Source organism: Aythya marila (assembly GCF_965140915.1).
Source record: "Aythya marila genome assembly, chromosome: 2".
NCBI classification, from domain to species: domain Eukaryota; kingdom Metazoa; phylum Chordata; class Aves; order Anseriformes; family Anatidae; genus Aythya; species Aythya marila.
In genome coordinates, this window is record NC_139043.1 from 133992433 (window position 1) to 134010648 (window position 18216).

Consider the following 18216-nt stretch of genomic DNA (forward strand, 5'->3'; position numbering starts at 1 on the left):
CTGTCCTCATTACTCATTCACAAAGCTTAGAAAATCTTTCTAGAGCCACAGTCAGCTCACTGGCATTTGAAGAATGAGCATTTTCCCAACCAAAATTTTCACTCTACATTTCATTTGTAATTTAAGCTAGGAAAAAAAAAAAAAAACTACTAAAAAAAACTACTAAAAAAACTACTACAAAACTACTGTCTTAAAATTCAGCTGCTTTTCTTTTCCTGTCCTATGGCATTCCCAGGAGCATTAAGCCATCCCTCAGCTTTCGTCCAGCAAGTATTGCACCTGTGTTTTGTGCCCTCCATAGATGTATGGTGAAGAATTAATCCCAGAGGCGGGCAGGTATTTCTGTTTCTAGTTTATGAATATTCACAGCTGAAGGACTACATAATTAAAAAGCAACGTCAGTACAGCAAAGGAAGAATCCCCTTGTTGAGATCATTGATAAGGATACTGAAGAGAACTGGCCCCAGTACTGAGCTCTGGGGACACCAGTAGTGACCGGCCTCCAGCTGGATTTAACTCCACTCACCACGACTCTTTGGGCCTGGCCACCCAGCCAGTTTTTCACCTAATGAGGCATACACAGCTCCAACCCACGAGCAGCCAGTTTCTCCAGAATGCTGTAGGAAACGGTAACAAAAGCCTTACTGAAATCTAGCCAGACCACATCCACAGCATTTCCCTTGTCCACTGAGCATGTCACATTGCTGTAGAAGGAGACCAGGTTCGTCAAGCAGGACCTGCCTTTGTGTCGTGGTTCCGCTCGAGTGAGCAGCCGAGCTCCACCACAGCCGCTCTCTCACTCCCCCTCCTCAAAGAGGAATGGGGAGAAAATATGTGAAAAGGGCTCAAGGATTGAGATAAGGACGAGAAAATCACGCAATAATTATTGTAACGGGCAAAACAGACTCGGCATAAGGAGATAGTAAGATTTATTGCCTACAACTAACAAGCGAGAGAAGTGAGAAAACAAAGGAAAAAAAACCAAAAGCACCTTCCCCCCCCATCCACCCTTTTTCCACCTCCTCCCCCCGAGCGGCGCAGGGGAACAGGGAATGGGGGTTATGGTCAGTCTACAGCACTTCTTCTCTGCCGCTCCTTCTCGGTCACTCTTGTCCCCTGTGCTGTGGGGTCCCACCCACGGGATGCAGTCCTTGATGAACTGATCCGGCGTGGGCTTCCCACAGGCAGCAGCTCTTCCAGAACTGCTCCAGATATGGGTCCGTACCACGGGGTCCATCCCTCAGGAGAAAACTGCTCCAACCTGGCTCCCCTGCGGGCAGCAGCTCCTGCCAGGTCACCTGCTCCTGCGTGGGCTCCTCTCCACGGGCTACAGGTCCGGCCCGGAATCTGCTCCGGCAGGGGTCTTCCACAGGCGGCAGCCTCCGTCGGTGCAGGGCCACCTGCTCCACCGTGGTCTCCTCCACGGGCTGCAGCGTGGAACCCTGCTCCACCGTGGTACTCCATGGGCTGCAGGGGGACATCCTGCTTCACCATGGTCCTCACCACAGGCCGCAGGGGACTTCTGCTCCGGCGCCTGGAGCACCTCTCCCCCTCCTTCTACACTGACCTTGGTGCAAGGCTGTTCTCTCACTCCCTTGACTCTCCCGGCTGCTGTGTGGCGCAGCGTTTTTTCCCTGTCTTAAATATGCTCTCACAGAGGCGCAAAACAACATCGCTTATTGGCTCGGATCTGGAAAACAATGGGGCCCTTCCCAAACATGGGGCAGCTTCTAGATCTTTCTCACAGAAACCACCCCTATGGCTCCCTGCTACCAAAACCTTGCCACATAAACCCACTACACTTTGATAGACCCACGCTGACTGAGCCTGATCTCCTGGTTGCCCTGGTAGTGCTGCATGATGGCACTCAAGACAGTCTACTCCAGGAGCTTCCCCAGCACCAAGGGCAGACTGACATGCCTGTATTTTTCTGGATCCTCCTTCTGGCCCTCCCTGTAGATGGAGGTCACATTTTCTAGCTGCCAGCTGACTGGGACCTCCCCTGATAGCCAGGACTTCTGATAAATGATGGAAAGCAGCTTGGTGAGCACTTCCACCAGCTCCCTCAGTACCCTCAGGTGGATACCATCTGGCCCCATAGACTTGTCTACATCTGTTTGGTTTAGCAGGATACTAACCGTTTCCTTGCGGATGATGAGGGTTTCATTCTGCTCCCTGTCCCTACCTACCAGCTCAGGGGACTGGGAATCCATAGAACAAACATAGAACAACTGCTGCTAAGGACCGAGGCAAAGAAGGCATTAAGTACCTCAGCCTTTCCCACATCTCTTCTCACTATGTTTCCCCCCACATCCAATAAAGGATGGAGATTCTTCTTAGTCCTCCTTTCGGGTTTGTGTATTTATAAAAAGCTTTTTTAACATCTTTAACAGCAGTAGACAGTTTGAGCTCAAATTGGGTTTTGGCTCTTCTAGTTTTCTCCCTGCACAGCCTCATGATATCTTTGTAGTCCTCCTGAGTGGCCCACCACTTCTTCCAAAGGCCGTAAACCCTCTTTTTTCTTCCTGAGCTCTAGCCACAGCTCTCTGTTCAGCCAGGCTGGTCTTCTTCTGCACTTTGTTCTCTGCAAAGGAGCAATCCAAACCCAGGCTTCCCCCCAAATTCTCCAAGCAGCTCAAATGTGTTTTGAGTCTCTTGGGCTCAAAATTCAGCTTCTCTTTTAAAGCAGCAAATGTGCACCCTTCGGGGCAAGGCCTGTGCCGCTCTCTGTATGTTTACAGACAATCAGTGGCAGTCTCAGCTGCAGTTTCAAACAATATCCAAGTGATTGAGTGGGCTGAAACAAATCATTTTTTCTGTACATTCATATCTAAAAGAAAGAGACATCCTCAGATATCCTCAGCTTCCCAGGAACCTTCCTTTATGATCTGTTTTGATGGTAATACATCTGCCCAAGATGAACTGCGCAGCCTGGATCCAGCTGTGGGGTCCAGCACACTTCAGAGAGAAGCGATGGTCGTACTCTGTCACATTAATCTGGCTAGCAAATTGATGCAGTTTCCAAAAATCCTTGTAAAATGCACTCTAATTAGGCAATTTTACAAAGTTTACAAATGGAGCAGGGAGGTTGTGTGTTGTTGTTTTGTTTTTGTTTTGTTTTGTTTTTTTAAACCTGCTGGAATATAATGGATCCTAGCAGGGTAGTTATGCTTTAGTGTTGCAGTCTTGCTTAGTTAGCTGAATTTGGCTTTGTACTCTAAATGCACCTTCTGGTTAATCCATCAGCTGCCGTTAATTTATGCTAACTGAGCAATCTGAAATATGCAAACATTTTCATAGGAAGTCCTAGGCAAGAAAAATTCAGTCAGGTTGATGTTCATTTGGTACCCACCAGACTGACCAGTGTGTTCACAAGAAGCCCCTGCTGTGAAGCATCAACTCTTGGACAAGCGTGCTCTGGTACAGGTCTAGGGAAAACCCAGACACAGTCAGGGCACCTGGGGTGGAAACACAGAGCAGCTGAGCTCTGCCAAGTCTCTTAGGCTTTCCCTCACAGCTCTTCCAAACAAAGAAACCTGAAAGTGTGGTTATTGGGCAAACCCAATAAACTGAGTAAACCAAGTTTGGGGCTGATAGATGCTTCTGAAAAGGGTGCCTCATCCTGCTGCCTCGTCCTGCTGCTATGAACATCAACATTATGAAAGTCCTTAGGGCTTAGCCACTACAATGATCCTATTGCTCTTCATATTTTCATTTTTGGTAGGAACATTTCTTTGTCTTTTCTTCTTTGTCTTGCTAAGAAAGAGCACACCAACTGTGACAAACCAGGCAGGTCCTTGCTCAGCTTGCTCCCATTGCCCAAGTAAAAGGCAATCATCAGCTACTGCTGTTCCCAGCTCTGCTCTCCTAAACCTTCCTTGCATAAGGCATAAATGCCACTTTATATTTGAGGTTTGGCAATAGTGTTAGTATTTCCTGTCAGGGAAAAAAAAAGAAGCAGCATGCTCCCACGGCTCCCAAATCTGTCATGTTTTGAAATGAGAGCTCACCTCTGGAAAGACAACTGCCTCCACTGGTGTTCAAGTGCAAACTTCACAACACGTTAACACAGAAAAAATACAATCATTCTGTTCCAAAACAGGGGATAGTTGGTGCTTCACTCACTGGGCCATTGAGTATTTTGGGCAAGTGAGAAATCCCTCAGGTTTTGGAGGAATCCCTGTGACTGCAGCTCATGTAGGTGTGCTTGAGGTCAGTTGTGGCTGCTAAAAATGCTGTTAATGCTGATACATAATGTAATTGTGCTGATAAAAATTACCCAGTGTTTGTCTGTCTTCAATCTACACCTACCTGGTGACCTTGCTGCTATCCTAGCACAGCTTGGCTTCAGTTTTGGTGGTGGAAGGGACTGTTCTGCCCCAGGCCAGGGGGAGAGCTGGAGGCAGCTCTGGTCTGGGGCTTCTAATTGCAGCCCAGTGCCAGCAGCCCTCCATAGCTCCTCGTCACAATGGTACAGATGGATTTGCTAAACTATTTCCTTTTTCCTTTTTCACTTCTGTAAAACTGCTAAATCATTAACATGTTAATGATTTCGTAAATTGGCAAGCACGTTTTAATTGAATTTGCTCCTCAAGTGGATGTGGAGAAGGGGAGCAGCATTAGAGCAGTTAGGAATGGAAGAAGTCTATCAGATCTTGCTTTTCCCTCTGGGACACTCACTAAATATAAAATTGGATTCCACTTGCCAGTAGATTGGTGGCCATAGAGAAGACGTGGTTTTGTGAAGACAGTGTTTTCACTTGCCTTCAGAGGCCACTAATATATTTATTTATTTATTTATTTATTTTCAGTGGAGATCTAAGACACCCTCTGGACAAATTTTGGGGGACTCAGTGGTAGGTCAAAAAAATGATCTCCACATCTGATGGTCCTGGAGGTCTCTGTCTGGGAACTGTTGGCCTTGTGCCCCTGGTCCTTCCAAGAGCAGGCGGTGGTAGTCTCCTCTCCATGGCAATGAGGCTTGAAACCGAATTAGGGCTGAGCTGGGGCATAGGTCTCAGAGCAAAAGTTGTCCCCAGCTCTGCAGCTCCGGGCTTTGGTGGGAGGCTTGGCGTGGGCTCCTATATCCTGGCTTTGAGGTGTCCCTGTCCCCGTGGCCTCCCCATGTGGCTGGCCTGAGTGCTGAGCTGATGGAAAGGAGCTGACAATTTACTTTATGACTTTCATGAGCAACTATTAATCATCCTATTTCTCCTCATTCTGTTATTTTCAGAGACTCAAAAGGAGCATTAAACAAATAATAAACTTCTTATGACTAAGGAGGATTAGAGTCAAATGCTCAAACAAAGGACAGCAGGGACTTAAGCAAAATTATATTTTCCATTTGTCTTTCTACACCAAACCCCAGGGCAACAATCTCAGACTGCACATTTTGTAACTTTAAAGGCGCCTCAGCAGTTTTATTTCATCTCAAGCATGGTGGAAGCAAAACTTGTGAAAACGGACCCAGACAAAGCTATTGAAGTTCAGTTCAATCACGTGCTTTGGAGGAAAGTTGTGTGATACAAAAGGAAACTTTCTCAAAATCATTCAAAAAGGGACTCGGGAGTCCAACACCATGCTGGGGACCTGTCCTTTATAGCTGTTTTGGAGCTTTTGGGAATGTTAACCATCCAATTTTGTGTGCATATTTCTCCATTACTCAGGACTAGGAGATGTTAAAGGAAAAGTGAGAAGATTGCCTTCACAAAGCTCTCCCAAAGATGATCCCAGACTCAGAAGCAGGAAGCAGCCAGGGATATACCTTTCACCTAGAGAGGAGGAAGGTATCATCCCAAGCTGAAGCCTCCAGGCTGCCTGCAAGCATGTGCTTTCTGCAAAAGTCCACTTGAACCTTATTCTCAAAGGAATTCAGCTGCTATCAGAAATGCCACACCAGCCCAGGAAGGACATTCCTAAAGTAATCAATTTTTTAAGAACTTCCTGCTTCATCAATTTATTGGTGGTGGATTGATATGCCTGCATAGCTGAAGAGCTTTCAATTACCATAATATATGCCAACAGAAAGAATGAAAACTATGAATTGTATGTGGGAAGGCTGAACTGGGATGAGTCAACAATGAGTTGACAAAATGTGAGTTTGTAACAGGGATTTACACACCTCTGTTTACTACTGCTGGGTCTGCTTGTTGCCATTCCTCACACTGCCCCTGTCTTTTCCTTGCATGTTCCTGCCTGGCCAAGAGAAGTTCAAGGGCAACTGCTTAATGGTACAAAAGGGAATGAAGGAAGTGGAGAAGGAGTTTGAATGTGGTTGATGCTGCCAAAAGGATGAGCTCCGTTCTGGAAACAAAAAAGGTGCAGAGTCACCAGCCAAAGGAAGAGATGGAGGAGATGTCTTCTTCATCCTTTTGGCATACAGGCTGGCTTAATGCTTTCCTGCCTTCCTTTGCATAATGGCACCGGAAACCTATAATGTATTTATTGCCATTGGAAGTGCTGAGCCTGAGCACTGGGGATGTGTGGGACAATGGGGACACCACGGAGCTGAAGCTGTGAATGCTGACACTGAATGAGTTGCCAAAGCTTGCCATGAATAATGTAAGAATAGCTCCAACCCTTTTCCTGCCCGAGCGGGTAGGTTTGAATGAATTCAGTGCTAATGTGCTCTCTGACAGCATATGCTGCCAACTGTATTTTCATGGGGTATAGTGGGAAAACTTAAAATCAGCCATCAGAGCTAAACTGCTCCCCATTTCTCTGCAAGATTGTTACTGCTGAGCATAAATATGCATATGATAAAAATGGTCTTTTTTTTTTTTTCTGAGCAGAATGACTGTAGGTAGCTTACAATCAGTGCTGGATGCTGATAGTGCAGTGAGAACTTTCCCTGCACCTCCCCTGCTGGCATCTCCCAATAGAAACTGTATTCAAACCCACTTTTGCAAACAAATTGCTGTCGCTCTGTGAGCAGCACTTTTGCTGGTGCTTTCAGAGCGTGCTGTGGCATGCTGTCATCTCTGTGGAAATATACAGAAAGGGGCTGGTGTGCCTTTATCACACTCTGCCCTTTTTCACTGGAAAGAAGTGGAAAGTGGAGAAAAAATATGGAGAAATCAAGATTAAGGAAGGTACTCCAGGTGTCATGGTTTGGCAGAACAGTGCTTTGGGTAATTGATGTCTCTAGAATTGGCCAACTGCTCCCAGACCAGAGGAATACCATTCTGGCCATGCAGGGGGTCAGCTGTATTCATGCAGTGAAATCCGGGCATGCTGCTTTCAGCGGGGCATACAATGAAGAATTAGCACTGGAGGGAAGAAGTGGTGCTGATCCTCATGGGAAGATCCCATTTCTCAGTGTTTTCCAGACAGATTGAGGAGGGTTGGACAGAATTCAGTTCCTTGCTCTTCTTGTTGGCTGAGCATTATTGTAAAACCTGATTGGTTCATACAGTTCAAACCAAATCAAGGTTGGAGTGGTGTATTTATTTATTAATGGTACATAATGAACTGGAAATCACTGAACTACACGTTCAGGACTGGTATCAGCAGTACAACAGATAACCACAGTGCCAGCCACTTATAAGGTGCAACTACATGCAACGACAAATTTCCAACCCTCCTTCTGCAACTGATCGCGACATGCCCTAGGTACACACACAGACCTGTGATGGTGGAGGTAAGGTCACTTTAGCACATGGCATCTTGCAAACTGATTTCCTAGCTAGCATAGTACACCACAAAGAAGACCCAGGACCACTTTAGGTTTGGATTCTTGAACATTGCACTAGAAGTGGAAAGGTAGAATAAATGACCTGCCAAGGAAAACTCCAAGGGCTGCTTCACGCATTTGCAATAACTCCTCCAGGCCTTGAAGGGGAAGCCCCCTCCTCTTTGTTCTTTGTGGTTTTTGTTGTTGTTTTGGCCCTACCCTTATAGCAGGTGCTCCCTCCCAGAGAAACGTGTTACACCAACCCACTGCTGAAGTTTAAAAAGCGTCTATGTCTGCCTGACCCTCCAACCCCATTACTGCAATATGACAACTTGGAAGGGGTTTGCTCATCAAGACAGCACAGGGCAGTAGACAGTCGTGTGTCAGAACGTGCTGTGACACTTTTGCTGTGTGTTGGTATAACAGGCTTCTGGGAAATCACCTTTTTAATGATCTGTAACAGGCTTAGGAAAGCATCGGGTTTCTCTGAGGGGGTGAAGAAGCAAAGAGCTCTGACCTGCACACAAAGTCAAGAACATTGCTGTTTGAGAGACTGTGAACTGATCTGACCCACATAAATAAAATACCTTTCATCATTCATATGTCATCTTTAGGGATCCCTCCTTTCTGCTAATAAGTGTGTTTTCAGATGCTGAGTTACGGATTACCAACTTTTAAGCTCTGAAACCAAGATATATTTTAACAGGTTTTAAGCTGTGATATTTGATTCTTCAGGGGGCCCAGAGTCAGAAAGTCAAACAAACTAGAGCACAGTTCTTTCTGCAGAGACCTTGGGTTGTGGTTAATGGAAACAGCAGAGTTTGCAATACGTACGTCCTGCCCTGGCCAAATTCTACATTTTGTTAACGTCGGTGGTGATGAGGAAAAATCATCTGATCTCCAGAAAGTTTCAGTCTTCTCTGCTTTTGGAAACACTCGCAGAAGTTATCACAGTACTATAAAATATCAAGGTCTCAGTCTTATTCCTTAAATGAAGAATAAGAGCATAGTGAATTTTGGAACGAAACTAAATTTTACAGCACATGAACTCATGTTGGAATAAGAGCTTGGATAAACATCCCCTTTTCCATGAGCTCTGTCATTTTTCAGAAGGGAGAAGGGACAATAAATGCTGTCTACTTCTTTATGCAGACCATGTTTTACAAGAACAGGTAATTCATTAAATTTAATTTTAAATTTGTAGTTCATTAAATCCTAGTTTTACTCACAAGAAGACAGGGGAGAGAAAACTCATTTTGTTTGTCTTTTCACTTCAGCTCCCGTGGGCTAATTGCATTGGAGAGTCTGAAGTAATTCAAGTATTACCAGGAGCACAGTGGGTGAAGAGCATCATATTTCACAGACGAGAAGGAAGAAATTCACCCTAGGCTTGAGCCTTGAGGATGGAAAACCAGGAGAAACACACAGTAGCCGTTACACTTCAAACACCCTGACATTTTGGTGCCATGATAGATGTTACAGCTTTTATAAATAGATACCAAAACTGAAAACGTCTTTCCTTGTGTGAAGAGTACTTGTTCTCTAATTCAAATGAACTAAAACAAACACAAAACATGTTTCAACAAAGAGCTAAGTCAGCAGTGCTATTAAGCTGTTTGGGATTTGCACCTAGCCCTAGCCTGGGATTTAAGTGAATAATGTGGTCCAAAGGAGTTGTTAATCTGAAGTAAAAATGTGTGAAAATGAAACATTGCATTACTTTTCAAGGAAAAGGCCATGTATTATAAAAGATCTGTTGACACTTATTTGAATACTTTTCTCAAAATATCCTGGAAGAAATTGGCTGTCCTAGTGTTTAAAACCAGCAGTGTCAGTATCAGATGTTGCTGGATTTATAATAAAACCAAGTTTTAATAATATAATGAAAATAACAACTTTTAAAGCATAACACTTGTTGCTTGCTTTTTATTCCACATGGAGCAGCAAAATCACATTTAACATGCCTACTGCTTGGAAGCCAGTATCTCTGACTGTCCTAAAAGATAATCAGATTGTGTGATTAAAAATCTCATGCCTTGTTTCTGCACCAAAACTTGATCAGGAACTGTACTTAGTCAAACTTTCTAACATCTCAACAAGTCAATAGCCGTCTAATCAGAAACACTTTATAAAAAAAGGTTTCTTTATGTAGTTCAGATCACCTTTGTGGTCTTCCGTGGAATAAAAATGGAGACTTCCAGGTGATGTTAAACATACATCACCACAGCTGAGTTTATTGGCAAGTAGCAAAAGCTTTTGAAATGTTTTGTCTGTATCAAATACAATTTATGTGACCTCTTCAGGATGAAGTTGGCCCTGACCCCAAATCTTATCTGAGCTTTTCTGAAGCCTTTACCTTCAGGCTTAAGCTTCTTGCAGGTCTTCCTCATAGTTCTTCCTAGGACAGCTAACATCTGTCTGTATTAGTTCTATACATCTTCTATAGACTGAAATGTTGCCAAGCAAGAAAAATAACCGTGCTTTATCACTCTTGCTTCTCTTCACTATGAGGCCCCTGAGTGATGCTTGGCTTCTGGTTGAGAAGAAAGAAGCTCAAAATGCATTTATGAGGCATGTGAAAGGATGCTCTTGTGACTGCTCAGTCTGCTGACGTTAGTCTTGCTAAACAGGCATCTTAATGCATAGACGTGAACCCTGGAAATTATGGGTCTGGTATTCATTCCAAAATTCAAACTGGAACTTCTGACAAAAGGATTTCTAGTATGGACCCATTACAAAGTGGGCAGGCTTATGAGTGTAAATAGCTTAATGGTACACGGCTGATCAATGGCCAAACAAACACACAGTGGTCTTTGTATTTACAAGGAAAACTCAGCACTCTACCTTCTGATTGCATAAAGAGCAGCCCTACACCTCAGCATCACACTATGTGATCACACACCTCACTCAAGGGAAGAGCTGACAGAGGGCTGAATCTCCCAATGATCCAAATGCCCTAATTCTCAAATGCTCCAAATATCTTCCTTCCTCCAGGGCTTTGCTAATACTAGGATTTGTTTGCAAACAGAATCCTAGTAATAAGCCTCACCACCAAATTCTATTTGCGGTGAAGCAAATATCTGTATAAAATGCAAAGAACTGAACAAAACGTAGAATAGAATAAAACTTATTTCAGAAGTTAAAAATAGCTACTTTACAGGGTTCAGACTTATCCAGTGATGTAAATCAATTTAATTTAGTAGGATTATGTAACAGTAATCTATACTAATACACTACAGTGATAATACTTACCAAACCCCTAATCTTCTGTTAATTTTCCTGATTTGTATTCATGTAATTTTGTATTTTTGTTAGCTATTTCTGGTATACCGTCTATGTAATATATCAGCTTTCTATGTAGTACATCAATTTTCTGTTGAGCTAGCTACTTATTTCTGCAGAACACAACAGCAATAAAGATAGATAGTGACATATTTGTCTAAATCTTGAAAACCAAAATGTGTCATTCAGAGCAAAGAAAAACCTCAGTTTATGGCCTTTCCTTATTAAAAACCATCAAAGTGTTAGCTTTATTGATGTTTTCCCCAGAAAGAGAACAGTTTGAAAGGGCACATCTGGAAAGCTTGGTGATGTTCAGTGACAGCGGGTTCTCAAGGGATTCCCTGTGAAAAAGCGGTGCCCACGCTGGGATCATCCTTCTGCCAACATCCACCACTTTGCTATAAAACCTGTGTGGCGTTTCCAGGAACGGCAAATTGCATGTGTCCACCTGAGTGTTCGTGCCCCACGTCAGTGACTAAAGGAAATGAACATTTGCTGTTATCCAACCTAGCTGAAGGAGTTGTTCAAAGGAACCCGTGGGTTCTGCCCAGGCTGAAAGGTAGCTGATGAAGTAGCTGGACACGGTGGCTGAGCAGGAGGAGGAATAATGTGCTCTCCCCAAGGGATGCAAGCACCACTGTAACCCGCACAGAAAGCTGTGACAGGATTTTAGAAAAGTGATATTTCTTTTGATTAAGAGCAGAATCAGAGAGTTTAGAGACTACAGAGGGACTGAACAGACTTGATTTTTGTCTGTTTCAGTTATGAAGAACAGCTTAATCAAGTGTCATGGGTAAAGCTGACAGGGATCCAAGACTCCTGCAGTTATAAACCTGACTCCACCTCTGAGCTGGGCAACTCAGGCAGACTCTTGACTCTGCCAGATAATCTCAAGGTTGAAGTAGGAGCAGCAATATAGACAGGACTTGGACAAATATATTCACAGTGATTAAGCAGCCCATCATTTGCATTCCCTCGTGTGTCCTTTGGCAGCTATTTGCTCTGGAGTCTGTCAGCTGAGATGAGATGAGGTGAGACCCGTCAGCAGCTTCTAGATGCTGTCGGTGACAGTGAGGCCTAACCCAACCCACATCGGGGTTGGAGAGTACTCAGCGAGGTGGTGATAGACTCCAGAGCAAGCGTGCACTTCCCTGGCTGGCACGCAGCTTGATCATCACTGCCATCCCTTTCTCCCCGGGTCAGTGCTGCCTTCGAGACATCATCCTGTAGATACCATACAGGAGAGGGCCCTTCCTTGTTGGGTTTGACCCCTCCAGGCATTTTCTCAGTCCTAAATAGCAGCCTGTGCTACTTTGTCAGGCTTTGATTCTGCACTGATACGGGCAATAAGCCGCAGAATAGTTGCTCTGCAGTTGTAATCTTTCCTTTCTTATCTTCTCCCAGAAAAAAATAATTTGCACATCTTTGCTCAGCTGATTTCCCTGAACTTACTTCAGAGTCTTATCTGTGTTGAGTCAATACATAACCATGCAAAAATCTAAACAGAAAGCTGCCTTCTTTGCTGTGTAATTTGAGGAAGGGGAAAGGAGGGTTAATAGGTAATTTGCAGGACCCAGATTGGAGGGCAAATCAATTCTTGGTAGAACTCCATGGTTCAGCAGCCATGGATGAGATCTGACTTGTGACAGGCAAAAATGTTGATAAAGCTGAAAAGCCAGCAGGAGGCAAGTGATGGGTTTCAAGGCACAAGGGGAAATCAGCATCCAGTTGCTAGGTGATACGTATCAAGCAGGCCATGCTTTCTTCCAAAGGGATGAACATTTTTTTTTCTTTGTTTTGTTTTAACAAATATGATTACGTCTAGCAAATCACAGTACATGCACGTACACACAGCCCTTTCTGCTCTCGTGCTTCTCCTGGCTGACGGATTGATATTTTTTTTATAACCCAAGCTTCTCTTTCTGAGCTGTTCTCTACAGTTAATGAAATCTAAGTGAGACCCTTGTAGTGGCTGAAGAGGAAGTTTTGTGTCAGCAATGGAGACAAGTCCACAAAGTTAGTCCAAATCTTCCCACTCAGCCAGGCTCTGAAGAAGCTTCTGTGCTTTCTCTCTCAAGAATACCCAGTAGTAGCAATTTGGTAGTAGCTGTAGCTGAGCTGGCTTTCTTCTTGTTGCTGGAAATCAGAGCCAACCTTCAGCACAATGTAGATATATTTACACTTTGTTTACATGCTTCTACTTCCCTCAGTTGCAGGTAGGATAGAACATCAGTCCTGCATTTTTTGAGTTGATACCATCAGGTGAAGTTAAGTTAAAACCCAAATCATTTCACCGACTGTTGGTTTAACTTAAAATATCCAAAATTTACTCTTTTATTCAAAGTATTGTCTTAACTGTGGGGCTGTTCAACATTAATTAGTGTAGTTGTAATAATTCAAAACTTCTGATAGGAGGAGAGGATTATGAACAAAAACACAGCTCCAGTTTCTTATCAGCACGCTTGGCTTTCTTTGTGTGGTCGCAGTACACAGCGCAGTGTATCTGTCTCTTCCCAAGGGTGTGCTTTAGGAGATAATGTCTGTGAGGGCTGTTTTTGGCAGAAAACTCCAGACGTCTCCTCGATTTGCCTGGGAATTAACCCAGAACTGAAGCAAGCCTAGGCTCTTCCTGAAAAGGAGATGTCTTCCTTCATCTCTCATATGGTTATCCATTTTTTCAGGCTTCCTTGATTGCGTAGTGCTTATTATAATCTAAATCTCACTAACCAAGTCTGGCTAGGTCCCACCAGCCCCATAAAATTAGCCTAAAATTCATCTACCGAGTTGGTTTAGGAGTGCTGTGCCCCCTGGCTCCATGAAGAGCCTGGGAGAGCTGGGTGCTTGCAGGCTCACCACGGCCACCAACATGCTGTGCGAGGCTCCGCGACGTCTTTCTGGCTTGGCTCATGTTGACTTGTGTGCCTTTGTCCATACCAACATAGTGCCCGCTTTCCCCATCATAAATAGTTCTAAATCTGCGTTTCCCTTTGTTCTTGGTTTAAATTCCTTAAGGAATGGGGCACTGAGCCCTTTATAAAGAGGCAGCCCACTGCAAGGTTCAGAAGATGGCAATGACACGCTTGTATCCAGAAATTCATGTGATTTTCCTCCCAGGTCAGGCAACAGATTTCAGCAGAGGCTCGCCGGCACCTTCTTGAGATTTAATCCAAAAGCACTATTTGACTTTTTAAACTACCAAATGTGATTATCTCTCCTTACTAAAAGGCAGTTTTCTCTGTGCATGCTCATAGTTTAATGCGGAAAATGTGACATGACAAAGAGCAGTAATATGCCAAAAGCTCTCCTCAGGACAGAATACAGCTTAAAATTCCTTTTATGTTTTTTGAAAGTTAGAGTGTGCCTTGATATTTCTATGATATTGAACCTACTTCTGGCTTTTTGTTCTGGAGCCCATCCCTGCAAATAGCCTCCTTCTGTTTCAGGTTAAGGTTCACAGCATCACTTGAAACATCCTGATAATAGGGTACAGCACCATCCATCAGGGCTGAAAAGCATCGTGTCACTCCTCATGCAGCAGCTGTGGCAAACACTGCTGGGAAAGTGCATGTTTGCCAAGGACATGCAAGCATCCATGCAGCATGACCACATGGGACATCAGCTCATGGGGCTGTGGGTGCTGTGGAGTTTGAGTCAGCAGCTTGGATGGCTGCTGGAGTTCCCAAATTTTACCTTCAGGGCCAGCAGCGAGTCTGAAGGATAAAGCATGGTGAAGGGCAGAGATATCAGGAAAGGGAATGATGGATGGTCCCACAAGCTGCTGTGGCCAGCATGACCAATGGTTGTCACACAGAGCAAGTGATGAGCAGATCTGGACAACTTGTTGCAACCATTCCACTTGGTTTATTTTAACAAATCCTGGTTCTTGTTAATGTGATCCTCTCCTGCATCTGCCCCCGTGCTCCAAACCACAGCCAGCTGCCCAAAGAACTTCAGGGACAGCAAAATTGGGCCCAGGCAGTGCACACACCACCATGAAACAACAGAGCATCCCACATCCACTGAGGAGGATGCACAGCCTGCATGATGTTTGATTGCCCATACCCCAGGGGATCAGCAAGGAAAACTCTCTTTGTAGGAAAGAAACTGTGTTAGAGGCTTAAGAGGGCATTTTCACAAAAGAAAGCTTATTTAAACGGCTTTCACCACAGAAAAATGACACGTATATTTTCAGTACCCTTTCTTGTCTGATAGCATCCTTTCTCCCTGCAGTCCTCTAGCTCATATAGGCTGTGTCTGTTCTGAACAGAGACACCTGGGGACCATTTGGTAGCCCTGTGGCACAAGTGAACTTGCCCCCCTCTGCCCCATGACAGGGAGATTTTGGCAGTGGTCCTTGGCACACACCATCCCCTTGAGTCATGGCTGGGCAGGGGCCAGAAAAGTGCTCACTGGCATGGCCAAAACTGGTGCTGGGGAACGTGCTTGGAGTTTAACCATAGGGGAGACAATGGGAGAATGCCCAGCCCAGGCTCTCCACCTGTTAATTTAAGTAACAGTAATGCCCAGCCCACCTCTCCACCATGTGTTAATTTAAGTACAGCCACACCAACCAGCTCTGTCCTTCATTGGATCTGCCATGGCTTCCAGATAGAGATGGCTGGAATTTCTTTCAGAGATGTTTTTTCTAAAAAAATATATCCTGCATATTCCACCACCACCGCGTTTAATTTTGAACACAATAGTTTAATTTTGAACATTTACATCATTGGGCATTTCTACTAGCTTAGGAAAAAAAAAAAAAAAAAAGATGAAGCCCCTGTAGCTGAAGTATTTTTTCCCCATTTTGAATTCATTCTTAACTTTCTGAAGAAAAAGAGATGCTTCATTTGACATTTTCGCTTCACATTTCTACTGACAGAATCTGTTTTCTGAGTAGCTTTAGTTGTGTTTTTTCTTTTTTTCTTTTTTCTTTTTCTTTTTTTTTTTTTTTTTTTTCCTGAGGAATTGTCAGATATAACTTACAACTTACATTAAACTCTCATCTTCAACAGACGTGATATAAGCTCCTTTAGCTGTGAAAATGGAATTGGTTTTGCCTGAATTACAAATATATTAAAAACACTTCTCCATTGCCTGTGAATCAACTACTTTATTTCCTATTCAAGCAAAAAATATCCCACTCACATCACACAAGCAGGGCAGGGATAGCAGTATCATTATTTAAACTTGAGATCACCAAATGGGATCAATTTTAAGTAGTCAGTGTCAGGAGCTGGTAACTCCAGCAGCTACTGAAACCGCTTCTAACAACTTACAAATTCAGAATTTTTATTGTTTTTTTATGCAAAAAAGGTATGCGACTGTTTCAGCTCGAAGACTTCTTTCCCTGAAAGTCCTATCTGTAGCAAAACCAACAAACCTTTAGTGTGAATTGTGTATGCCTTAGGTTACCTTGTTCTTAGTCTGTGCTTTTGTATTTCCACTCCAGCTGAAGCCATAATCAATGGTTGTAGGGACCAAGACTTTCATTAGCATAAATTAGACTGGCATATTGCTTTGTTGTCTGTTTTATTTTATTTTGTTTTGTTTAATTTTATTTTATTGTATTTGTCAACACATTGACAAACTTTTCCTCAATTCTCTTTTCCGCTAATGAGCTCAGAGCAGCAGGAAAAAAACAACAAAAGCAAAAACAAACAACAACAACAACAGACGAACAAAAAAAAAAAAAAAGAGTATGGAGACCAGCCACAGTCCTGGGACTCACACATACTCCAGGATCTAGAATTGCCAATCTATCAAGGCCAGCAATGTTTTAACCATCTACTGTGCTGGAACCAGCTTCACCCTCCTGTAATTCCCTCTACCCCAGTGTAATTACTCCAGGGATACATGTGGCTCCTTATGCTATGTGCAGAACAAGCTGGCTGGGTTCTAACGTGTACAGACTCTGGAAAAAAAAAAAAAAAAAAATAATAATAATAATAAAAGACCTTAGAGGAAGATGACGGATATTGTAGCAGCTACTCTCACTCAGGAAAAATACAAGAATTTATCAAAAGTAATGAGTTTATTCAAGATTACTGTATCCTAACATTCTAGAATGAGAATTACCTAATTATTTTTAAAATAACACCACTGATTTATGGAAAAGTCCATGTGGCCTCTAAGAGTATAGTTCCTTTCTGGATGGGGGAGAGAGGATGTAGCTATAAGGCCAACACATGCAATTAAAAAAGAAAAATGACAAAAACATGCTTTCAGGAAGGGGAAGGAGTGCTTCTGTGCACGGGACATTTGAGATATAAGGCAATAAAAGGGAAATTAAGAGTCTACCGCAGCAGAGGCACCGCTCCCCCACTTGCCCAAGAGGAAAGGACAGGTTTCCTGAGACAGACATCAAACAAGCTAAAAGAGACCTCATGAATGCTCTGTGGTCTAGGGGACCTTTTTGTGCTAGAAATGCACATCTCTCTGCCCAAGGGTACCAGACGGCATTTCCCCTGCAGCAGAGCAGGCAGTGCTGATATCCCAGAAGGTCTGTGAAAAGTCAGTGGCATTTCTGGGCAGCTTGGGCTTGCTGAAATCTCTGCTTGGTGGGGCTTTTAAAGCCTCTCTCCTTTCCCTGCTGGCATCAGAAGGGCCCATCTCTAAGGACAATGCTTACACAGGTTCCCCCATAAGCATTCAGGGATGTGTTAGCTGGATGCAGCCTCCTGGAAGAGGAGTTATGGGCACCTTCAACCCACCACATCAGCATCTCTGACCCAACCCATCTGCAGGCAGATTTTCAGCTGCTGGGGCTCTTATTCATGCCTGCAGCACTATATTCCAGAGCTGAACCCAGCTAGGGGCCAAGGCTCTCGTGGTTTAATGTAATGAGACATTACCCTTTTGGCTACAGCAGAGAGATGACCTTGAATGATAGCAGGAGTGCTGAGCCACAGAGCGGTTATGTACAGTACTGAATCAGATTAACATTTACTTGTATTGGGTTGTTTGGTAAGGATCTATCTATCCCCTTTCCAAAAGGGAGCTGTAATGGCCCGGGTGATTTTCTAAAGAACACGTGAAGTGATAAACCCAGAGATGGAGCAGGATGCTTGCAGAAAACCTGCTGTCCCAGAGACTGTGTACTTATCTTTCACATCCCCTGAAAGCAGGCTTCAAAGCTTTTGGTGGGTTAGCTGTATTGCAAAGACGGCGGACTCAGTCTACAACATACAATTCATGGTATAAAACTGCCAACCTGATGAAGAACTGACATCTTGGTCATGAATAGCAATTATTGTGCTGAATTG

At 43.8% G+C, this 18216-nt stretch overlaps 1 protein-coding gene across 1 annotated transcript in view; it reads left to right on the forward strand.

Annotated features, from left to right (window-relative positions):
* CPQ (carboxypeptidase Q) overlaps nt 1-9001 on the forward strand; it is a 175968-nt gene extending 166967 nt beyond the window's left edge. The window contains exon 9 of the mRNA XM_082752480.1: nt 8950-9001. Within this exon, the coding sequence (XP_082608606.1) occupies nt 8950-8986 (37 nt within the window). The 3' untranslated portion in view covers nt 8987-9001. The remainder of the gene's footprint in view (nt 1-8949) is intronic.
* Nucleotides 9002-18216: the final 9215 nt, after the last annotated feature.